The sequence below is a fragment of the Akebia trifoliata genome, chromosome 14, assembly GCF_017979445.1.
Source record: "Akebia trifoliata isolate Shusen 1 chromosome 14, ASM1797944v1, whole genome shotgun sequence".
Classification (NCBI taxonomy): Eukaryota; Viridiplantae; Streptophyta; class Magnoliopsida; order Ranunculales; family Lardizabalaceae; genus Akebia; species Akebia trifoliata.
Window position 1 is genome coordinate 35,278,318 of NC_141388.1, and position 21,362 is coordinate 35,299,679.

The 21,362-nt window shown below is 34.0% G+C and overlaps 1 protein-coding gene across 4 annotated transcripts; it reads right to left on the bottom strand.

The window, feature by feature from the left end:
- Positions 1–94: 94 nt before the first annotated feature.
- LOC147386980 (myb family transcription factor PHL7-like) lies at positions 95–13,272 on the bottom strand. 4 transcript variants are annotated; one of them, XM_086424048.1, is made up of 8 exons: positions 12,879–13,272; positions 5,657–5,872; positions 3,075–3,203; positions 1,939–2,015; positions 1,772–1,814; positions 1,633–1,690; positions 1,391–1,460; positions 95–686 (listed from the first exon to the last, which is right to left on the bottom strand). In XM_086424048.1, the coding sequence occupies exons 2-8, from the start codon at positions 5,862–5,864 to the stop codon at positions 261–263; spliced, it is 1,011 nt and encodes a 336-aa protein (XP_086280174.1). In that variant the 5' UTR covers positions 5,865–5,872; positions 12,879–13,272; the 3' UTR covers positions 95–260. The 4 variants fall into 4 exon arrangements, with proteins under 4 accessions (XP_086280174.1, XP_086280175.1, XP_086280176.1 ...); XM_086424049.1 differs by lacking the exon at positions 12,879–13,272 and adding an exon at positions 9,250–9,327; XM_086424050.1 differs by lacking the exon at positions 3,075–3,203 and having other exon boundaries at positions 12,879–13,269.
- Between the last annotated feature and the right edge of the window lie 8,090 nt (positions 13,273–21,362).

Here is a 21,362-nt window from a genome sequence, read left to right on the forward strand (position 1 = left end):
CCTCAAGTAAAATAACCCACAAATACTAGTATGAAAGTGCTCTGTGCCTTGCAGATAAGAATTTTAGGAAACCAATTGAAACTAAAAACAGCACTAAAGGGAAAGAGATCTTATCTGATGCAACTGAAAATTGTATTTGTAATACATAATAGAACTGTCTTACAGTATATTAATATAAAAGGTGTATCTTCTAATCAGGAACCACTATACCTACTAAAGTTGGGCACACAATGATCAACAAACGATCCTCCCTGTGGAAACTAAGATGAACCCCCTTCTGTACCATAAGTAGGCCCCGCCCCCGCCGCATGTGTCTCTTCCTCATTCGCACCTCCATCTTTTCCATCTTTAAAGACAGTTGCCATATCAAATCCATATCTGACACCAGTGGTCCCATACAATTCGCGATCCCATGGGCCAATGAAATCAGAAGACCTCTTGTCTGACATAGATGGACCCACCACAGATGAAGCCGGATCCTTTGATCCATCGTCCACCCTTGGTTTCTTCAGAGGTGGTTGGGATTCCACAACATTGGAAGGCTGTGGGGTTTGCTTTTGTTTCTCTTCGGTATTGGGTGCTGGCTCGGATGCTGTGAGGGCACCACCTAGTTTCTGTTGTTCTTCAATTATCTTCTGCAAGTACTTTCCTTGTGCTTCAATTCTCAGCTGTAACTGCCTTTGCACCTGAGATTGAAAGATCAAGATCAATAAAAGACATTAAAGGGCCCACTACATGGAAACCCATATCTAAGATAATTATCAAACCTAATCTTCGCTTCTGAAGTTTTAGTACCATGGAGCGGTATCACTCTTCCAGTAAAGACTACAATTCATCGTCTATCTAATAATTACAACCATAGACACCAACTCGGGATTTGGGAATAAGTCGGCAAGGGAAAAATTTGGTAAAATAGGAAAAATCAGAAAAGAAAAGAAAAATGCAGAATGAAATTGGGCTAGGTTTAAATCTGTGTAATTGTTCATACTAGGTGGTGGTCTCATATTAAATCTCCAAATTTCATATTAAACCACAATAATAAATCACTAAATCCCCTTATAGATATCATCCTAGCATCCACAATGACTAACCACAAGTTCACAGCACATTCAAGGTTTACATTATTCAAAATATACAAATATTCAATTTCATCCTCATTATTTAATGCTTCATCAATAAAATGGTTATCAGCATCTTCATCAAGGTCATCTTCTCTTACTAATGCTTCAATTTCATCTTTCATTTTAATTCAAATTTAATCTTGAAGTTCGTTAAAGTCATGATTTAGTGAAAAAAGTTGTGATTAAATGTCATGATTTAATAGTAACTTCTTCAATAAGTCGGAGAATTTGGTGACTATGATTACAAGCAAGAAGATCATGGGTAAAACCTCAAGTTGTTCGTGCAGACGCTTCTGCACCTCCATCTGCATCCGGAGTGCTTCATTGATTTGTATTCCTCTGCACGACAATAAAAATATTTTGTAGAATATCACACATCAATTAATATTCTGGAACTGCAGTCAGATTACTAATTATAAATGATTGATTCATCTTTTCATATGGGATGATAGGAATGGATGGGACGAAGTAGAGAGTTAGAACAGATATGTATGAGAATAGAGATACACACGGTGCAGAATCCATGCTAGAGAGGCTATCGCCGGAATCTTTCTTCTCATCCTTTGAACCTAAATTCCAACAAAAATACAATCTTTAGGCATTTTTAAACTTAAGAGGTTGAATGTTCAGAGAGGGGATGGGACCTTTACCATCAGCAGGAGATTCTGGTAGGTATTTTGCTAAGCGATATTTCTATACAAAAAAATGAAGAATATCAAGGATGATCAGAGTTTAAGAAATGAAAAGAAAATACATTTGAAAACTATGTCTAGAACAAAAAGTAACGATAGATAGAGAGGTGGCACTATGGAAACACCTGAAGATGGCTTTTAACATGATAAATAGTAAGTCCAGGTACACCCATCACCCTAAGAACACCTTTTGGTGTTGCTCCTGAAATCAAACCAAAATAAAATGCAAGTAAGCCGCACCATTTACTGGATTAAATCCACAGTTTTTAAGCACAATTTGCTATGAGAGGAAAATTCAGCTCAATTAAAGAAATCTCCTCTTGTAATGAAATATCTATATAATAAACACAACAGTGAAGCCCACTACTTTGTCTCAATCTTTATAAACCACAAAGAAAGTATCTCGAGGATTGCCTTTTTATCTACTTCCCTTTTGCAAGGACACCCCCAGCTTTATTGCCTTTCCTCTTCTCCTCCACCCCTTCCAAGAAAATCCCTTCAACTTTATCCCCTTTCCCAACGATACCCCTTCAATTTTACTGTCTTTCCTCTTCTTCCCTCTTTTTTAATAATACCCCTCCAATTTTACTTTCTTTCCTCTTTAACCCCTTTAACCCCAAAGAGGACGCCATGCTGTAGGCACTGCCAAACTCTAGTTAATGTTTAAGTTGGCATATTCATGCATCACCAATCAAGACATGATGAATACAGATAGTGGCAGTAACAGAGAAATCATTATGAAAGAAACATATAGACAAAGAGAGGTACTGCTGAATTTAATACTGGTGTTTTTTCATAAAAAATTTGGGTCCTACTGCAGGGGTAATATATTTTAGTAACAACTGGGATGCTACAACTCTTTTTTGAGGCCGTTCAGCTATAGTGCTCAACATGGCAGTCTTGAGTAGTAATATAATTAAGTCCAATTTCCATATAATTTAGCCATCCCACTCAAGTGTCAAGGTTCAATGAACATGACTGTAGATGGGCCTTGAGAGAGGGTTGAGTCCCAGAAGAATAGCTTTTCAACCATTGGACTTTGGATTGACAAGTTCAGCATGGTCGAACAATAAAAACACATTGATTTCAAAAAAGAAAATGGCAGTTTTTTTTTTCTGATAAGTAGATCAATTATATTAAAATAAAGACTGATTGAGATAACCAGTCACAATACAAGACCAAGATACATGCTGAAAATAACAATAAGAAAGCTAATTAATGCACAATGACTCCCATCTGAACACAACTTCAAAAGACAAACCCTTGAAGTCCAACTCCAATTTACTCCAAAAGAACATAAAACCCAATACTTCCAAAATGAGATTGTGACCCTCCGAGACTTGTCCATTGAACATTCTTCCATTTCTTTCTCGCCATAGCACCCAGCATACTGCAAAAGGGGTAATGGACCATAGGTATCTTTTCCCCCACCCAATAAAAAAGTATAAATAAATAAAATTAAACAAAGCATGTGATGTGTCATTTCCCATTTGAAGTTCTGAAATTTAACCATCCAGAATCATCATTAATCAGTTCTCCGACTCTTAGGTTCCTTTTTCTATTACAAAAGATGAGCCTTGTTCACCATGCCTATCACTCAGGGAAAGATGACTCGAATATATCAAACTTATTACCGAACTCAGCAAGCTAGAGGAGAAATCCGATCATCATCATCAAAACTACACCAGCAATTACAAATTTTAATCCAAATTTCTGTTGGCTTAAAAGCTACATTGATTTGGTGCAGAGCTTGGCCATATTTCTACTAAACTAACACAAGGTTTAGTGAGAGTCCGGTAGAAAGAGCCTAATCAGGAAGGAGGGCACTAGCTTTACAACCACCACACATGCCTTTTATCCACATCGTTGAAGATGGGCCACTCTGATACAAATCATATAAAAAAAATTCAGGGTGATCTGATTCAGCCAGCCTTTTTTTTTTTCTGAAATTTTGGAATGTCTGTAAATTACAAGAAGTAACTGATTAGTTTTATGATTTGGATTGACGGATCAGTTGATTTTGAGGTATGGAATAAACCAAACAGTCTGGATCAACACTATTTATACAAGTACAATAAGGCTGACATGCAATTTCACCTCTTCGCTATTTTGCTATGGATGTGTTCCCCAGAATCTGTATGGTTCACAAACCTATGGTTTAAATACCTCTACATTGAAAAGCTACCCGCATAAAGAAGTATTGAACTGAAAAATAGTGTGGTAAATAATGAGGTACATTAGCTCCAAAACACATGCAGAAGCAAACCAGAATCAAAAGTAAAGCTTCGAGCATATTTCGTTCGGTAACAGATTATTACACATCAGCCTCAACAAGAAAGGAAAGAAAAGAAAAGAAAAGAAAAAAGAGCATGCATGATAAAAATAAAATTTACTGAGAAACTGAAGATCCAGGCCATCAATTTAGCTTCAGCATTGAAGAAGATACACACTAAGTGACACAAATAAATTTACCTCGAATATGAGTATTTGATGAGTTAGAAACTGGGGTTTTAAGGTCCTTAAGGTAGCAGAGAAGAAAAAAAAGAAAAGCGAGATTGAGAGAGATGTAGTGTCGTTTGGCTGGTTGAGAATATGGGTTAGAAACTAGGGTTTTATGGTTCTTAAGGGAGCAGAGAAGACAAAGAAGAACATAGGAGAGATCGACAAAGGACATTGTGAGAGAGAATGGTAGTGTTCAACTGGTTGAGCCTTCACTCCCTTTTTAACCTAAATTCTATTTAAGTAAAAAAAGACAAGTATTAATTACATGAGTATACCATCCAATTTAGTAAACAAACGTAAATCCCTAGACTACCCTTACCTAACAAACGTAATTATTGAGGAGTCTAACTAGAACTAAACATGACATCTTAAAGGTACTAAACTAATAACTAAATGGGAAACCAGATGGTTGCAGTAATTGGTTTGCTTGGTAATTAAAAGAAAAATACAGTAGAGCCTATTCAAATAATTCTACTTTGAACAAAACCAAAGAACAAAGATAAAGAAAAACATTTAAGAATTGAAGAGAAAGGAGCCAATAGAATCCAATTATACGTATATGGAAAAAAGGTTGCATGGACCGAAGGACTGTGTACCATGTAGAGCCTGGACCTAGGGGTCCTCATTTGGGTGCGTGGAATGCCACATTGACCCAAATGAGACCTCAGCCCCTCTAACATCCAAGACCTTATGGGGAAATTAGCATTTCTCCCTAACTCTGGATTTTCGAAAATGCCCTCATTATTTTGTCTTTTAGTATAAAATTAGGGGCATTTTTGTACTTATAGAATGATATTTTTATAGATATAAAAAATCTCAATGATATTCTTAAAGAAGCATTCATTGCACGTAAACAAAAATAAAATTGAGATTTTTTTATATTTATAAAAATATCATTCTATACGTACCAAAATGTCTTTTACTTTTTTGTATTAAGAGACAATAATAAGAACATTTTCAGAGATCAGAAACTGTAGAGGATGCTAACCACCCCCACGAGGTCTTACATGTTTATAACAGCTTGTTAATATGTCAAGATATAGTAAAAAACAATGTAAAGATATAGTCTACTGCTCAAGCAAGCGAAGCATGTTTTCTTTGGCACAAGAAAGAACTGGTGGACTCTAATGTTACTTACGCAATACAAAAAATAGAGGTAAAGATTCCAGAATATGCCCATAGACATATGGCTCTGAAGTTGTACTACATTACTAATGGTACTGCATTTTTTTAAACATCTTCGTTCCCCTTCTTCTTTTTCCCTTTTTAAAATTTATACATGGGTGTGTCTATGTTACATCATTAGAAATGCTTTTTCATCATTGAATATAAAATACTCACGATCTGGTCCGCCAAGTTGTGTAATAGCATCAACAAAGCGCTCATGAAGATCCGCAGTCCATCGCAACCGTTGCTTTCCACTACCCCCAGAAGAAGTTGAATTGCTTACTGTCGATCCCCCCAAAGTTCCAATGTTGCTAAGTTGCTCAGCACCCTGGGGCTTATGGGGCACTAAGCCCATAGTTGAAAACTTCTTGGCATGATACATTGTACAAACTGCAAGTTTTAGAAGTATAATGTAAAATGGTAAGTCTTCTTGTAAGTTTTTAAGAGATTAAAAAATTAATAAGAACTGTGAAGCAGTTACATCAAATGAATGTTTCAATAAAAGTATGTTTTCATCAAACAAACTCATGAAGCACAACCGCATAAAAAATAATAATTTCCTCATCTACCCAAAAAAGAACAGGAAACAAAAGCTAATAATTTCTTTACTTATATACTATTTCTCCCACATAAAAAATAGCGTACATTTCTAATAGTCACCAAATCACAGATTCAGATTTTTTTTATCCGGCCAAATCATTTGGAAATTATTTCCCTATTTATGCAAAAGTAACAATTCCAAAAACATTTCTTTTACTTTCATTTTTTGTGGAATTTTTTAACAAATTTTCCAACGACAGATCAGAATTATAAACACCTTTCCCGTGCTGGAGTCTTGTCGTACACCAAATTACAATGATAACTGGCATGAAAAGTAATCTCAAGAGTGACGGGATTTGCTTTACACAAAATATTTCAGCATATCTTACAATGAAACTTTTAAAATCAATTGCTGCAAATTCATCAGGGAAGTTCAATATATTGGAAGGTTTGAGCACAATAGGGAATAGGGCAATGTCCACATGGCTAGTTCAAAGTGTCATTTATCAGATAAACAATCTGGTTCGGCCACGTCACCACCACCACTCCAGTGAAGAGGTATAAAGTGATGTTCCAGAAAACCCTTGTACAAATATGTGCATGCTAGCACACATCACAGTTCTTTCCATCTATAATGGATGCTAATGCTTAACGATCTTTGCACTAAATTATTATAGGTTTAGTGTGTCTATGGTATCACCACACACAAACTTTACCGTGCCAAGAATAAGATCATAAACAGCACAAAATCACAACCACCACCACAGAAGGAACACAAACATTTAAAGATAGTTTTCCTTGTAGAATTTTAAAAAAAAAATGAATGAAAAAACCTGAATAATGGTACAAAATTTCCCGCAATATATATTTGCCCTGTATCCAGATGGCAATTATACCATCTACTATGAAAAGATGTTTGGAGAGACACTCCAAACCCCTCAACGAAATACATAATTTTCTTTACACAATTCCTCAGCATATCTCAGCATGGAACAATTTCAGCCAATTGAAGGGTGCAACATTGCAAAAGAACTAAAATTTCCAATAGCTGCAAATTCACAAAGAAATGTATAATACATGGAGAAGTATAGGCACAGCGTTGAAAAGGCCATAATCCCCATAGCTAAGCCAGATACTCCTCTAGCAGATTAACTGATACAACCCCAATGGATCATATCAATTAAAACGAAATAAAAAGAGAATTAGGGAGAAGATTTGGCCCATTTGAAGTGGTAGTGCCTCATAAATGCCTCAATAGTATTTTCTTACATAATTCTTCCAATTACATCATTCCATAATAATATTAATTGATTGCCTACCATTTAGGAAAGTAAATCGTTAAAAGAAAAAGGGGAAAAAAAAAACTAGAAAACTAGATATTACATTTTGCTTAATTATTTCAAACGGGTTGCCTATCTATCAGAGAATGATTGGGAAATTAAATAATCTAGGGAAATGGGAACTGAAATAATTCAAAAAGAGATCATGAACTAGTGTGAAGCATGTGAAAAAAGTATGACATGAGATGTTGGACAAATGTGCACCATTCCCTCCCACTTGAAAATGACTTTGCCATCAAGATCAAAACTACCAGGATCCCAAACTGCATTGTCAGCGAATACATCTGTCTTACTATACTACCATATTGTAAAGATAAACCAACACAAGAAATTTGGTTGTGAAAGAACAAGATATTGAGAAATTGTCTCAATCTACATATAGTATCATAATTACACATATGGGCCTTCTCTGCATAAAAAGAAATATTTATGTGGATATGGGCAGACACAAAATATTGTATGGATAAACTAACACAAAAGTTTGGTTGCGAAAGAATGAGATATTGGGAAATTGTCGACAATCTACATATAATATCATACTTACGGATATGGGCCTTCTCCACATAAAAAAGGAATATTTTGTCATGGTAAAAATAGAAGTGATGTTAATTATTTAAGAATCGCAGGATCCAATCAAAATATGATTTATTTGTTTAAATGTGCAATTTGTCCTTGATCCTGGAAGGGTGACAAACGTGTTCAGCTTGATCTATTTCTTTATCTAACCAAAAAGAGAAACATAAGCAAATTAATTCCTTACCCATATGCTACTTACCTACCTAAAATTATTGAGTACATTTCTAACCGTTTTTCATTATAGGTAAACAAATATATTCATCAAGCTAAAGGGGTGTTTTTTGAGGAGTTTGTTTTCAATTGGGACTCATTGTGTTCTTTGTAGTTTGTTTCCTTTGCTGTAGTTCTTGTTCTTCTTTGTATTTGTGGTTGATCTTACCAACTCACAAAGTCAGAATTTTTTACCTGGCCAAATTATTCAAAAATAATAATTCGGAAAAAAAAAAATACGAATTTTTTTACCAAACTTTCCAACAATAATCAAAATTGTAAACACCTTTCCCGTGTTGTTGTCTTGTTGTACACCAAATGACCAACTCTGATAATTGGCATGAAAGGTATTCTCCCAAGAGTGGTGGGATTAGCTTTACACAAAATACTTAAGCACATCTTAACATGACACTTTTTTATGGGTCTTAACATGACACTTTTTAAAATCAATCGTTGCAAATTCATCAGGGAAGTCCAATACATGGGAAGGTTTGGCACACTAAGGAAAAGGCATATCCATATGATTAATCCAAAGTGTCATCTACCAGATGAACAATCTGGATTGGCTACATCACCACTATAAAACAACTACCGCACTAAACATGACAAACAGACAAAATTTCAAAAAACACATGCCTTCAAAGTCTTTACTTAGCTTGCTCCAGAGAAAAAGACAATAAGCCCAGAATGTCCAGAACCAGCTCCTGAGAAGTCTTTTCCTCCCCCTAGAACACCCTTATGTTTCTCTCTTTCCAAATCCCCAAACACACCACAAAGGGAAGATTACCCCACAAGCATCTTTTCCAACTAGAAAAAAAAATTATGGGTCCACCACAAGGAAAAGAGAGAAAATCGAATTAGGGAATACCCAATCCAACTGAAAAGGGCAAGGAAAGAGAACTAGATACATGAGGAGAAAGGACAACGCATAAAAATGTGGTTTCCAGATTCACCATTCCGCTAATAGAGGCAACAAAAATCCGGAGTTCAAAAGCCACACTTTATAAATTATCTAGAGTTAAAATTCTGTCAAGACAAGCCGACCAAACAAAGAAAGCAACTTTTGACAAAACAAGAGACCAAATTACATGAGATTTTCACCTCATATGGCTCCTCATTCAACTCTTTCGAGGTCATCAAATCTTTGCCTCATTCTAGAATCTCCTCCTTTCTTCCACTCTGTCCCGAAGAGAAATTAGGACTAATTCAGTCACGTTTTCATGTTCCAATTAAACACTTTGCGTTCTTAGAGAAAGATAAGTCAAAGATAGGCAAAACAAACTCATGAAATGATCAAATAGTGAAACTTTTATCCTTACTCCCAATCCACTCTCTTAGGTCTCCCATGTTTTTTTTCAAAAAAAAGATAAGGTGAGTTAAGATCAAAGAGGGATGCCGCCTCACTGATTTCCCAATCGTTAAAATCCTTTACTTTTACAAATATGTACATACTAGCACACATTTCCACCATGATAAAAAATTATTTTTCACCTATAAAGATGTTATTGCTCAACGCTTCTTTGCATGTTTTTTTCTGATAGGTTTAGTGTGAGGGTGGGGTTTTGATTCAAGGTCGTGGTATCACCACACACAAACTTTACCAACTCATGGAGGAGGTGCATTCACCATCTTCGCATTTTTTGCACTCTTTTGCAAACCATGAGATTAAAAACACAAAATCACAACCACCACTACAAATAAACAAAAGCATATAAAAGACATTTTAGAATTATTTAAATAATGAATAAAAAACCAAACTAATGCTAAAAAAAATCTCTTATTATTTTTCCCTATATCCAATTGTTAAGTATACCATCCAGTATGAAAAGATGTCTAGAGAAACACTTTAAACCAATGTTTTTAGAGGCATGTGAGACTTCAGCCTCGAGGCATGCCTCAGGATGAGGTTCATTAAAAACGCCTTAAGGCACAAGGTTGAGACATAAAAGCAACGAAAGCTTACACCTTAAACTAAGAAGCCCCAAAAAGGTATATGCCTTAATGTGAGGTGTGACTGCAGGTGCCAGCTAGCTTAGTTGATAAATTCTTTGGGTGATGATACCAGCGACCTAGATTCAAATCTCGCCAGCACCAAGTTACTAAACTCCTTAAAAATAGGCTTACCGATCAAAAAACCATGCGAGGCGTGATTAAGGCATACGCCTTTTGGCCAAGGCTTATCCCTGACGTTAATTTTTCTAGTTTTTTTCTTTCTTCTAATGATATATTTTTTCATTTGTTCTTATTTTATTTCTTCTTTACTTCTTTGTTTTACCAATTAAGTATGATTTTATAAATTTCTTATTCATTTCTCTGTTGTTGTTAACATGCAACATAATTTGAATGCGTAGAATTAAATTGAATACAAAACAATAATTTATGTAAAGAAAATAATTGATTTGATTTGATTTATAAATAATTGTTGATAGTATTTAGTATCATACAGAGAAAGTTATCAAAAAAATAATATTTCATAATATTTTTGTAATAATTATAAAATGTTTATTTACTATAGAGACTTTCAACCATTCAAATATAAATTTTTATGTTAAATATAAAAAAAAATTATATTATTATTTATTGGAATAGATTAAAATTTACAATTTGATTATGTGGATTTGAAATTTGGGAATATGAGTTCACTATCCTAAATTTTTAATTGTTTAATATTAGTTACCATATGCTATATCATTTATTAAAAATATCAAGCGCGTGAGGCTTACGCTTTATGCCTCTAGGCTTATGCCTTGAGAATTAAAATTTTCCATTGCTGCAAATCCGTAATGAAATGCAGAATACATGGTAAAGTCAACCTTGTGAAGACCATAATCCCCATGGTTAAGCTAGAGAAACCTCTAGCAGACAATCTGATACATCCCAACTGATTTGATTAATTAATTAAAATTAAATTAAAAGAGAAATACAGATGACAGTCAGGCGCCACCCTTTGACAACAAGGGGAACTCCAGGGGATTGAAAGAGCACCCCCCGTACCCCTCTCCTCGAAAGCTGGAGCACTTGGGCATCGAAATCCGACATAGCCATACCCCGAGCTATCGGACAAGAAAACTCGTTTTCGCACCTGCTTGCTAGTGAGCAGAGTCTCTTTGAAGCTCATTGAGAAGAAGAAAAAAAAAAATATTTGACCGATTTGAGATGGTCGTGCCTCTTAAATGCCTCAATAGTTATTTCTTCCATGTTCCTCCTAGTTACATCATTCCATATTAATACTAATTGATTGCCTACAAACGGGAGGAAAAAGAAAAATTGGGAAACTAGATATTAGATTCTCCGTAATTATTTATCAGAGATCTCTTATTCATTGTATTGTTTCAGTTACAAGCATCATATTCTTCATCTTCAATGTATTGGAACATGATGTATGGTGATGACGTTGCTTAGTGACCAAAATGATTTGATCCCAATTGATCATGTTAATAAAAATAAAATAAAAAGAATATTCAACCGATTTGAGGCAGGCAGCGTGCCTCTTAAATGCCTCGATATCTATTTCTTCGTGCCTTGCTCTGATATTAAATGTTAGGAACCCAAATTCCTAACAGGCGATGAATAACATCAAAGAAAATAAAGATATAAAACAAAAAAGTTATGAGAGGTAGCTACTAGCTATACCTCCAAGAGCAATACGAGATGGTCAACTTTCTAAATCTAAAGGATCCGATTAATATTTTCTCATTGATCTCCAAATGAAAATACAAAGAATGTTTTTTGGAGAGATTCTATAACCAATAGATCCAATTTAAAATTTTGAGTTCAACCCAATCCAAATCTAATCAAGTACCTAATCCTAATCCCTAAATTAAGTAACTAGCTTTACTATGTAGCCAAACCCACAATACTATTGTACTCCTAACTAATAATATTTAGGTCGATGCAATGGAATGTAATGTAATGTACGGTGATAATCTTGCTTTGATGCTAAATGATACCACTCCAATTGATCATATCAATCAATATAAAATAAAAAGTTTCATTCTGTTTCAGCAAACTATTCTGATTTTGAACAAGACCAGCATGAAACATTGAATGTATAGGAATGATTCAGTTGATACCATTTTGGTTATTCTCCCACACAAACACAGCCTCCTCAAGACAAGATTTTAAAGCTTGACGATTTCTTCAATGGTTCTCCCAATTACAAAATCTGATATTAATTCTAATTGATTGCCTACCATTTAGCACAGTAATTAATTTAAAGAAAGATAAAACCCTAGAAAACTAGTTGTTACATATTTACATTCACCTTAATTATTACTAATAAATTGCATATCTTTAGGAACAATGATTAAGGAAATTAAATAATCTAGAAAAATATGAACAGAAATAATTCAAAAAAAGTGATCAAAATCTAATGGGAGGCATGCATGCGCATCAAGCATGATATGAGATGTTGGTTCGATGTTCATCATGAAGAGGTTCACATGTACAAATTCACAAACTAAAACACAATAGAGATCAATCCAAAGCTAAATTTCCACATAAAATCGGTCCATTGTTCAACGAATGGCTCTGAATCTTCATATCAACCATGCACAATCGTAACAAGAACAAAAACAAGAGCAAAAACTGGTACAAAAATACCTAATTTGGAAAGCTAAAGAAACGAAATTGAAGTTTTACAAGTACCAAACAGCTAAAATTTAGAAGAAAAACATCAAATTGAGCACCATAACAGAAAAATACAGAGAAAAATTGATGATCAGCTCTACCTCCTGAAACTCCTGAAGCGACCTTCTCAGCTAAAAACCTCAAAATCAATCTCTATTAATTCTTCGAACTGGTTTCGATTGTTCATATTTAGTTTTTTCTACAGTTACAAACCCTAGAAAAATCAGAAAAAAAACGTTCCAATTGTAGTCGAATCTCTGACAGTCAAAGAAGAAAAAGAGCTGAAACGGAAATGAAACTAAGAGTAACGGAAGCTTTGAAACGTTGAATGAAGGGTACAGAAAATGAAAAAGCAGAGATGATTCTCTGTACCGGCACGTTAGATAGAGAGATAGATAGTGTGATAATTAGGGTTACGTGACGAAATTGATAGAAGCTCTGCCAGTGCAGAGAGTTAAATTAATAATTATTATTATTATAATTTAAATAAATTTATTTATTTGTTTTGTGAGAGAGAGAGAGAGAGAGAGAGGGGTCTCTTGTACTCTGGCAAATAAAGGTTGGTTGGCCTTTGTGTTAGCGTACAAAGGACGGCGATATTTATGTGAGTGATGATACTGTACTTCTAAGAGTTAGTTTGCAATGTGGCTTTTGTTGATCGCCACGTGTCCACCTGAAGCATGTATATGAACATATTTTTCATAATATTCTACACGAAATTTATTATTATTCACTTTGTGAAACAGTTTAGTAGACAATTTGTTTGATTAAAATAATTATTATTAAATTTTAAATACAAAATTTTGTTATAAATATTTTAAATGATTATAATAATTATAAATTAATTTTAAAAAAGACCAGTAAATTTATACAATAAAATATAACAATGAACCTTATTTTGTAATAGTTCTGTGGGATATTCTATATAATAAAATCTAACAAATCAGTGGGCCCCACTTTATTATAGTTTTGTGGGATATAATGATTAAGGCAAAAGAGTAAAACGGGTTGAGTTCAGATCGGATATGAATATATATGTATATAATTATATTTGAATTTTTTATTTAGATTTAAATCCAACTAGCTAAAATTATATTTGAACTATTTTACTTTCACTAAACCTGTATCCAGATTTGACCCAATCAAATTAATCATTTTGGATAGGTCGATTGAGTACTTTCGAATCGCTTAAAGCTATTTTAATAAACAATAAAAATCTTTAAAGGTAAGGTAACTTAAACTCAAAACCTCTTCCTTTGAGAGAGAGAGAGGGGGGGGGGAAGGTCTTGGTATGTGCCCGACACTGGTTAATTGAAAACATGCATCTTAAAAAATATAAAAATATAAATTACAAAATAATATTATTCGGATTTAAGCGAATATAAGGATGAATCTGTATCCAACTTTGGTCAATGAAGATCAACCCAGATCCGAACCATTTTTTTATCCGGATATACTTTATAGAACCAAATCTGTAAAATTCAAATTTGGATTTCGGATAAAATCTGACCCATTTTAAGACCTAATCCTCTTTTACCCTAAAGAATATGATTTTAGTATATAATACTAGAGTTTACCCCCATCCTCTTTGAGCTTAAGGGGCTAGAAAACAATAAATTTAGATATGTATTATTATTAAAAGGGTGATAGAGAAAAGACAATAAAATTAGAAGGATATTCTTGAAAAATAATAACAAAGGAAAGACAACAAAATTAAAAATTATCCTTATAGATTCATGACGAGATTAAATCCCAACCATTCTTTATGCAAAAGGGAATGGAGTCCACTTTTGTTATTTATAATATTTCAATGAACAATAATTTTTTATTATCGTATAATTTTTATGAAAATTTAGTCAATATTTTAATTATTTCATCATTTTCATGAAAATTAAATAATTTATTTACATTAGTCACTATATTTTATTTATAGAGTGAATGACACGGATACCAAAACTATAATGTCATAATTTTCATAAATAGATAATGAAAATCAATGGATTTTACCTATCAAAAATAAAAATCAATGGGTTTGACTTTAATTAATGGTGATCAAATAAATCATAGAATACCATATAAAGCTAAGGAGAGTGGTAGTTTGGATGATGCATGATCCATGCTTTAGGCTTAACATTGGAAAATATTGATCTCCTCTTGTGAAAAATGTTTTCGAAAAGTATCAAATTAATGGATTTTCCCGAAGAAAATATGTTTGGTGAATCTTTGTACCATTCTTTAGGAGCTCAATCTAAAGACGATATTCTATTTAAGTGAATGACACACCATTATTTGGTTGACATTGGGAGGGTAGAATTAAATATTTCACATATTTACCTATGATGAAGTCATCCTCGGTTCTGATTAAGTAATATTGGGAGAGTTGTGATAATCTGACTTAGGCACATGACATACTCAATCGACTTACTTGATGTGACAGGCTCGAAAATTATAAATCTATTCTCTCGAGATACAAAATTACACATTTTTATGGGGAATCGCAATTTTGTATCCAGAGAGAGTAGACCTATGGTTTCCAAGCTTGTCATGTAAGGTAAGTCAATCGAGCATGCCGCATGCCTAGGTCAGATTATTAGTAGTGATATTGGGGGATTGTCCCCCGTGAGACTTAATTCATTAATTACTCCTAAAAATAAAATCCATGAAACATCTAATACTACTAACGACAAGATCGTTATAGATGGAGTCGATTAGAAAAATAACTATCGAGAAACAATATCTTGACATCAGAAGAAAGTTTGTACGTGCAATCATGAAGTAATAGTGACAACAATATATCTAAGTCAACAAAATTGTCATGTGACGTGAGACTTGTACATACACTCAAAAGGATCAACCTTCATAATCAATGATTGTCAAAATCAAATGTACTAGTAAACCTGATCGAAGAGTGTGATATCAAGCTACATCATTTGATCAAGTAAGACGATACTCTAAGGGAAGAATAGATAAGGACATAGATAACTTCAATGATTGATGATCATGACAAAAGTTGCAAACCAACGGTTGAGATGAGCAGAAATTTCATCTACAAAATTTCCACCCGAGTCGTTCTATCCAACGTTGGTGGACCCTACATATGTCCAAAAAAAAAAAAAAAAAATGGTTGGATCGATCTGACAACTACGCTGTTGACGAGGATTTGGCGATTATTGTAGCCTTAGAAACTAAAGATGACGTCATGTTCATAACTCATAATCATTTATTCATTTTTATTTTGTCCATCCGTGTGCTCATAATGTTGAAAGACCCTGGCAGAGAGACTGCTTTCATAATGGACATCCACGTGGAAACATCCTATTGGGTAAAAAGTTAGAAGCAACTCCAAATGCTGGATGAGTTGTTTGGCACCCAACTTTTACTTATTACACCCCGATTAAAAAAATAAAAAATAAGTAAAAATTGGGTTGGGTGCCAATAGAAAATCTCTCTCTCTCTCTCACTCTCACACACACACATTTAGGATTTGAAAAGAATAATGATTTTCTGACGCCCCATCACAGAATCGTAGATCAATTGCTTCTGGATATGTAGAATGATAAATCGTTTTCTTTTGTATCTTGAGACAAATGATTTACGATTCTACGATGGGGTGTATGTTAGAGAGGGGTGTCAAATTATCACGACTCTTAGGAAAATGTTAAAGTAACATTGAAATTGACATCTTTTCACATATTGCTGACATGGATGTGTATACATAATTGTGGAGGGTATTTCTTGGGCAAGTGACATGTGACAATCTCGAGGAACTATAGGCAAGGAACCGAATTGTGTGATGAGCCAACCGATCATCTGTCCAACATTAAAACCGATCTCCCAAGTTACATTGGTACAGAGGTCGGTGTAAATCCTGTAAAATATAGGGTGTTAGGTGTAACTGCTCTCGCGGAAATCAAGGTGAATTGTTAAGCAGGTGCAACCACTCAGGCGGGAATTACAGAGGAAATCCATAAAGATTTGAGAGTATCAAAATCTATAAGTATAAGGGGGCAGAACACCAAAAATGTATGAAAAATCCTCTTTGAGAATACATTGTGGGATTGGCACTAGAAATTGTAACTTGGGTGTCGGAATGATTTTATTACAGACCCTCCTGCGAGCACAATAAAAGAGGGAGAATTACATCAAGGAGGATCTCGAGGTGGAACTAGTTTTTTGCCCCCACAATAACCATAGATGATTTTCATCAAGATAAAAGTCAGAAGTATCTATGATTCTGTGCACACGAATGTGTGAAATCATGTCAATTTCAATGTTACTCCATCATGACTCTTAGGATTTATATGAGCATTATCCAAATCGTAAACAACTGCCCAAGTTTGTTTAAATGTGACATAATGCTTTATAATGTTGAATTAATAACTTGAACAAAACTTTTGTAATGTTTGAATGGGATGAAATAAATAATTCGAGAAATTGAATTGTAATAATTAAAAGTTGGGGTGCCAATAGCAGTTATCTTGTTTTCTCCTCTTTATTTTAAGATCCCAAATCCAATTATCATCCATTTACAATTTTTCCCCATCTTGCGTATAACATTACTTTCTCAACATTTTTTGATGGATTAAATCTCTTACTTTCTCTACTTTAAATATTGTAATAATCTTTTTTTAAAAAAAAATATAAAAGTGGATACAAACCTGGTCAAAGTATTTGTAATGAGGGTATTTTCGTCATTTAAATCATGAGATCATGACAATGATGATGATTGTGGATGATTATTTTAGTGCTAACATTAGAAAAAGAAAGTTGGCAAAAACAAGAATTAGGTTCAAAGATCATGTAGTAACGTCGCGACCATCTGCATCTGAGAGATATACAAAGACGAGAGAGATAATCCCAACGCCAAACTCGAAGTCGGATCTCAGGAACAGAGAAACGGAACTGATATCCAAACTCTGAAATATAAGGGATCTAATTGGCGAAAAATCGAGGAGTATCCTAGATATGAGGAATTCATTACTAAGTTTGGTTATGTGAATCCAGATGTGATAAAAAAGAAAGTACATTCCAACTAAAATTTTGAATTTAGAGGAAGATAATATTAGCAAAGGATACGAAAAGATCATGATGAAATCTCTATAAATAAGAGAGGAAAACAGTGCAAAAGGTACACTTTCTTTTATATAGGAGAAACTCTGCAAATTTTTACATTTAATCTGACTAGAACATCACAGAGGTTGTGTTGTAGGCACAACCAGGAGTTCTAGATTTATAGATTCAAAGTAGGAGTTGCAGTTCTTGAGATAGTGCAAGAATTACATTTACAATGATCAATGTTGACAAAAGCTTGCTTCTAGCCTCTAAGCTCCAGGAAGAAAATGAAATTTGCACAAACGATGGAATTTGCATAATAATGTAAAATTCAAATTAATAGTTAAATTTCATACCAATAATCCAAATTTTAAACAAATAATTAAAAATTTTAAAGGAATTAAATTTTAAAAATTGAATGAGTAATTAACAAAATAAATAATTAACCCAAAAATAAATAAAATTGTAATTCGTTGGCTTGCAACCTTAGTGTTCAAGTTTATAAGGATTAGATCCACAACCAAATTTTAGAGAAAAATATCCTAAAAAAATCTCAAGAAACCATAACAAACATCTTAAATATTCTAAAATTTTCGAAAGAGTAATGATTTCCCAACTCCCCCACATCACATACTCAAAATACTCTCCTGATGTGGCATGTGCTAGAACCATAGATCTATTTTGGATACACAATTGCACAGCATTATCACAACTCTTTTTGAAATCCTTCTTTTCCAAAATAATATCCAAACAATCTAACAAAACACACTTAAAAGCTCCACAAAAATTTTCACAGAAAAAATATCCTCTAATATCTCCCACGAGTCCACCTTATCAAAGAAGAAATCCATAGTCGTCCTAGCGTGACCTCAGCGGGGGACACCTTGACGTGGTGACATGTGTATGTCCGTAGATACATTTTACTCGTATCTCAGAGAAACACATCTATGGGCATGCACATACCACCATGTCAAGATATCCCCGTGTGTCCCCCACTAAAGTTACTCCAATATTAATTGTCTTTTTATCAAGGCAGGATTAGTAACTCATCGTGAGTACAGTACACACATGACACTAGTGTGACTTCATAGGTGTACCAAATCTCAAACATGATCCACTCTTAATTAAGATCTGTATAAACCTTTATTGATTCACCATTAGTTTATTGAAGTAGAAGTTGGGTTTGGTTGAATGGTAGTATTTTTTTTTTAAAGGATTGATGACTTTATTGTCAAAAGATAGATTCCTTTACAACTCTTATTTGGACGACATCCCTGCATCAAGACCAATTTTGGCTCTCTTTTGGATTAATTATTGAAATTGTTTTTGGATGGATTCTCGACGTTAAACTGGATTGAAATAATTATGATTCTAATATGTTTGGTGGAAGTTTTAAATTCCATTATTGGAATTTAAGTTTGACTTGGTTTATAGTTTGATTTAGTTGAAGTTTTAAATTCAAGACTAATTTTCTAGTTGGGCGGAACCGATGTCTAATACCTTCCGAATTTCGTAATCAGACAATCGACTCGTACATATTCGAAGACAAATTTTAATTCTTAGACCTAGAACTAGGTACTCCCAACTAGGGTTACCCAATTTGTTAAAGTGGACCGAACCACAAACTAGTTTGATTTGTATTAGTTCGCAGTACAATTCACTCAGGTACGTGAAAACTAGCGAACCAAACGAATCATGTTATTTTGCCTTAATTTCTTCCCATACCCTCCACATGTTGATATATTGAGATATCCTCCTAAAATTTTAAATTAATAGAATACCCTTTTGACCTTAATCTTTATTAATAAACTGATGAAAAATGACAAAATAACTTCATCTTTTTTACCCTATTCATCACTTCAACCTTCAAATCCCCTTATCTCTGTCTATCCTATAAACCGAGTTCATTGTTAAGTGGCGAAACACGAACCACGAACCCAAATTTGAACAAGTGAACCCACAAATCAGGTAACATAGCTCCCAACTTAAACCACACATAATGGGCTTGTCCTCTCAAAGGAGGTCCATTCCCAAATTGAGGCACTTTCGAAGAGATATCTTAAATATTCGCCCAAAACATTATTATTGATCGTAATCTGATTTTTAGTTGAGGTTAAAGGGCCAAGATTGCTATCAGTTCAACCATGATAATATCTTCTTCTTCAATGTTGGACGAAAGTGCAAATTGCATCGACCCATTTGAGGCTCGGCCTATAAAGCCCATTCCTCATCATTGACCCAACAATGTTTATCTTTAATATTCCAGAAGAAGGATTTGGTTAGTGGTCTCCATTTTGCAAAAAACTTATTACAATATCCTTTCGGATCATCATCGATTTCCATTCCATCAAAAAATAATTTCAGAATTTCTTCCACTTTAAAGATAATGTTCCACCATGGTTTTGTAATATTTTGAAATATCCTTCTATTTCTTTCTCCCCGAATCAGATAAATTACTGCATTAAAACTTAGGTTAGGCATTCTTTGAATAACCTTGTTAGGGAAGCATAAACCATTTAATGTAAGAGCTGCTTCTACAATTGTTTTTTTTTTTTTTCCCTATTCGTATTATACCCATGGTTTTAAAACTTGATTTCCCATCTCATCTCCTTTTCGATACATTTAAGATGCTTCGTTCAAAAATGAGAAAAATGAACCTGAGATTTTAAGTCTCATCCATGCCAAATACTGAGTCGTCTCAAAAAAATTTTCCGAGCTCAAAAAAAAAAAAAAAAAAAAATGAATGGGGTTTTATATCCAAAAAATTGACTTTCCATTTGTCTAGTCCATGCCCGATACCGAGATGACTTGGGCAATACATCTCGGTCTTGGACGTGTTTTGAAACCATGACTGTTTCAGAATCCTTGCAACAAATTACACACCAAAAAACTGCAATTAATCCGCGTTTTGTAGATTGTCTATAGTAGTCTTTTGTGAGTTGCTAGCCATGAAATGAAGGATTATCTTGGAATGAATGGCTTACTTCACACCATATTCCATAAACTTTAGGTTTCTCACCTCTAATCGCCAAGTAAAGCTGATTTAGAGAACTTCTCATTCATTATGAGAGTTCACACAACTTTACCCTCAACCAATCCAAAATTTATCAACTCCACCAACTCCCTTATTCTGTCATTATAAGGCTCCACCAGATTACCATTCATAAGGTCAATGAGCCCAAAAACATGGTTTTGAATCTTGATTTTATTCTAAGATCCGATTTGCTCGTCAGAGTGTTGATCTCAAGTCGATGAAAGTGGAATCAATCAAATAAAATGAATTCACCTGAACAATTTGACGAGGCAAATCAAACAAGATAATTGAGTGTCAAACCAAGAATGCCAAAGTATCATCGCCCTCATCTTAATTATCTTATCATGATTAGAAGAGCCTCACACATGAATCATATTTCATCAATCAACTTAATCAGTATTCACTACTTGAGAATGTTGAACGACTTGTTCACCCCCCTCAAGGCCCATGTGTGATGACTGATGAGGACGATCTTCATTAAGGGCATGCAGAAGAGCAA

What these genes read in the sequence shown, in the direction of transcription:
- LOC147386980 (XM_086424048.1), bottom strand. Translation starts at nt 5,864, where the DNA reads ATGTATCATGCCAAGAAGTTTTCAACTATGGGCTTAGTGCCCCATAAG. An exon ending in ATGTTAAAAGCCATCTTCAG is followed by an intron (nt 1,815 to 1,938) that starts GTGTTTCCATAG and finishes TTTTTTGTATAG; the next exon opens with AAATATCGCTTAGCAAAATA. An exon ending in ACCAGAATCTCCTGCTGATG is followed by an intron (nt 1,691 to 1,771) that starts GTAAAGGTCCCA and finishes GTTGGAATTTAG; the next exon opens with GTTCAAAGGATGAGAAGAAA.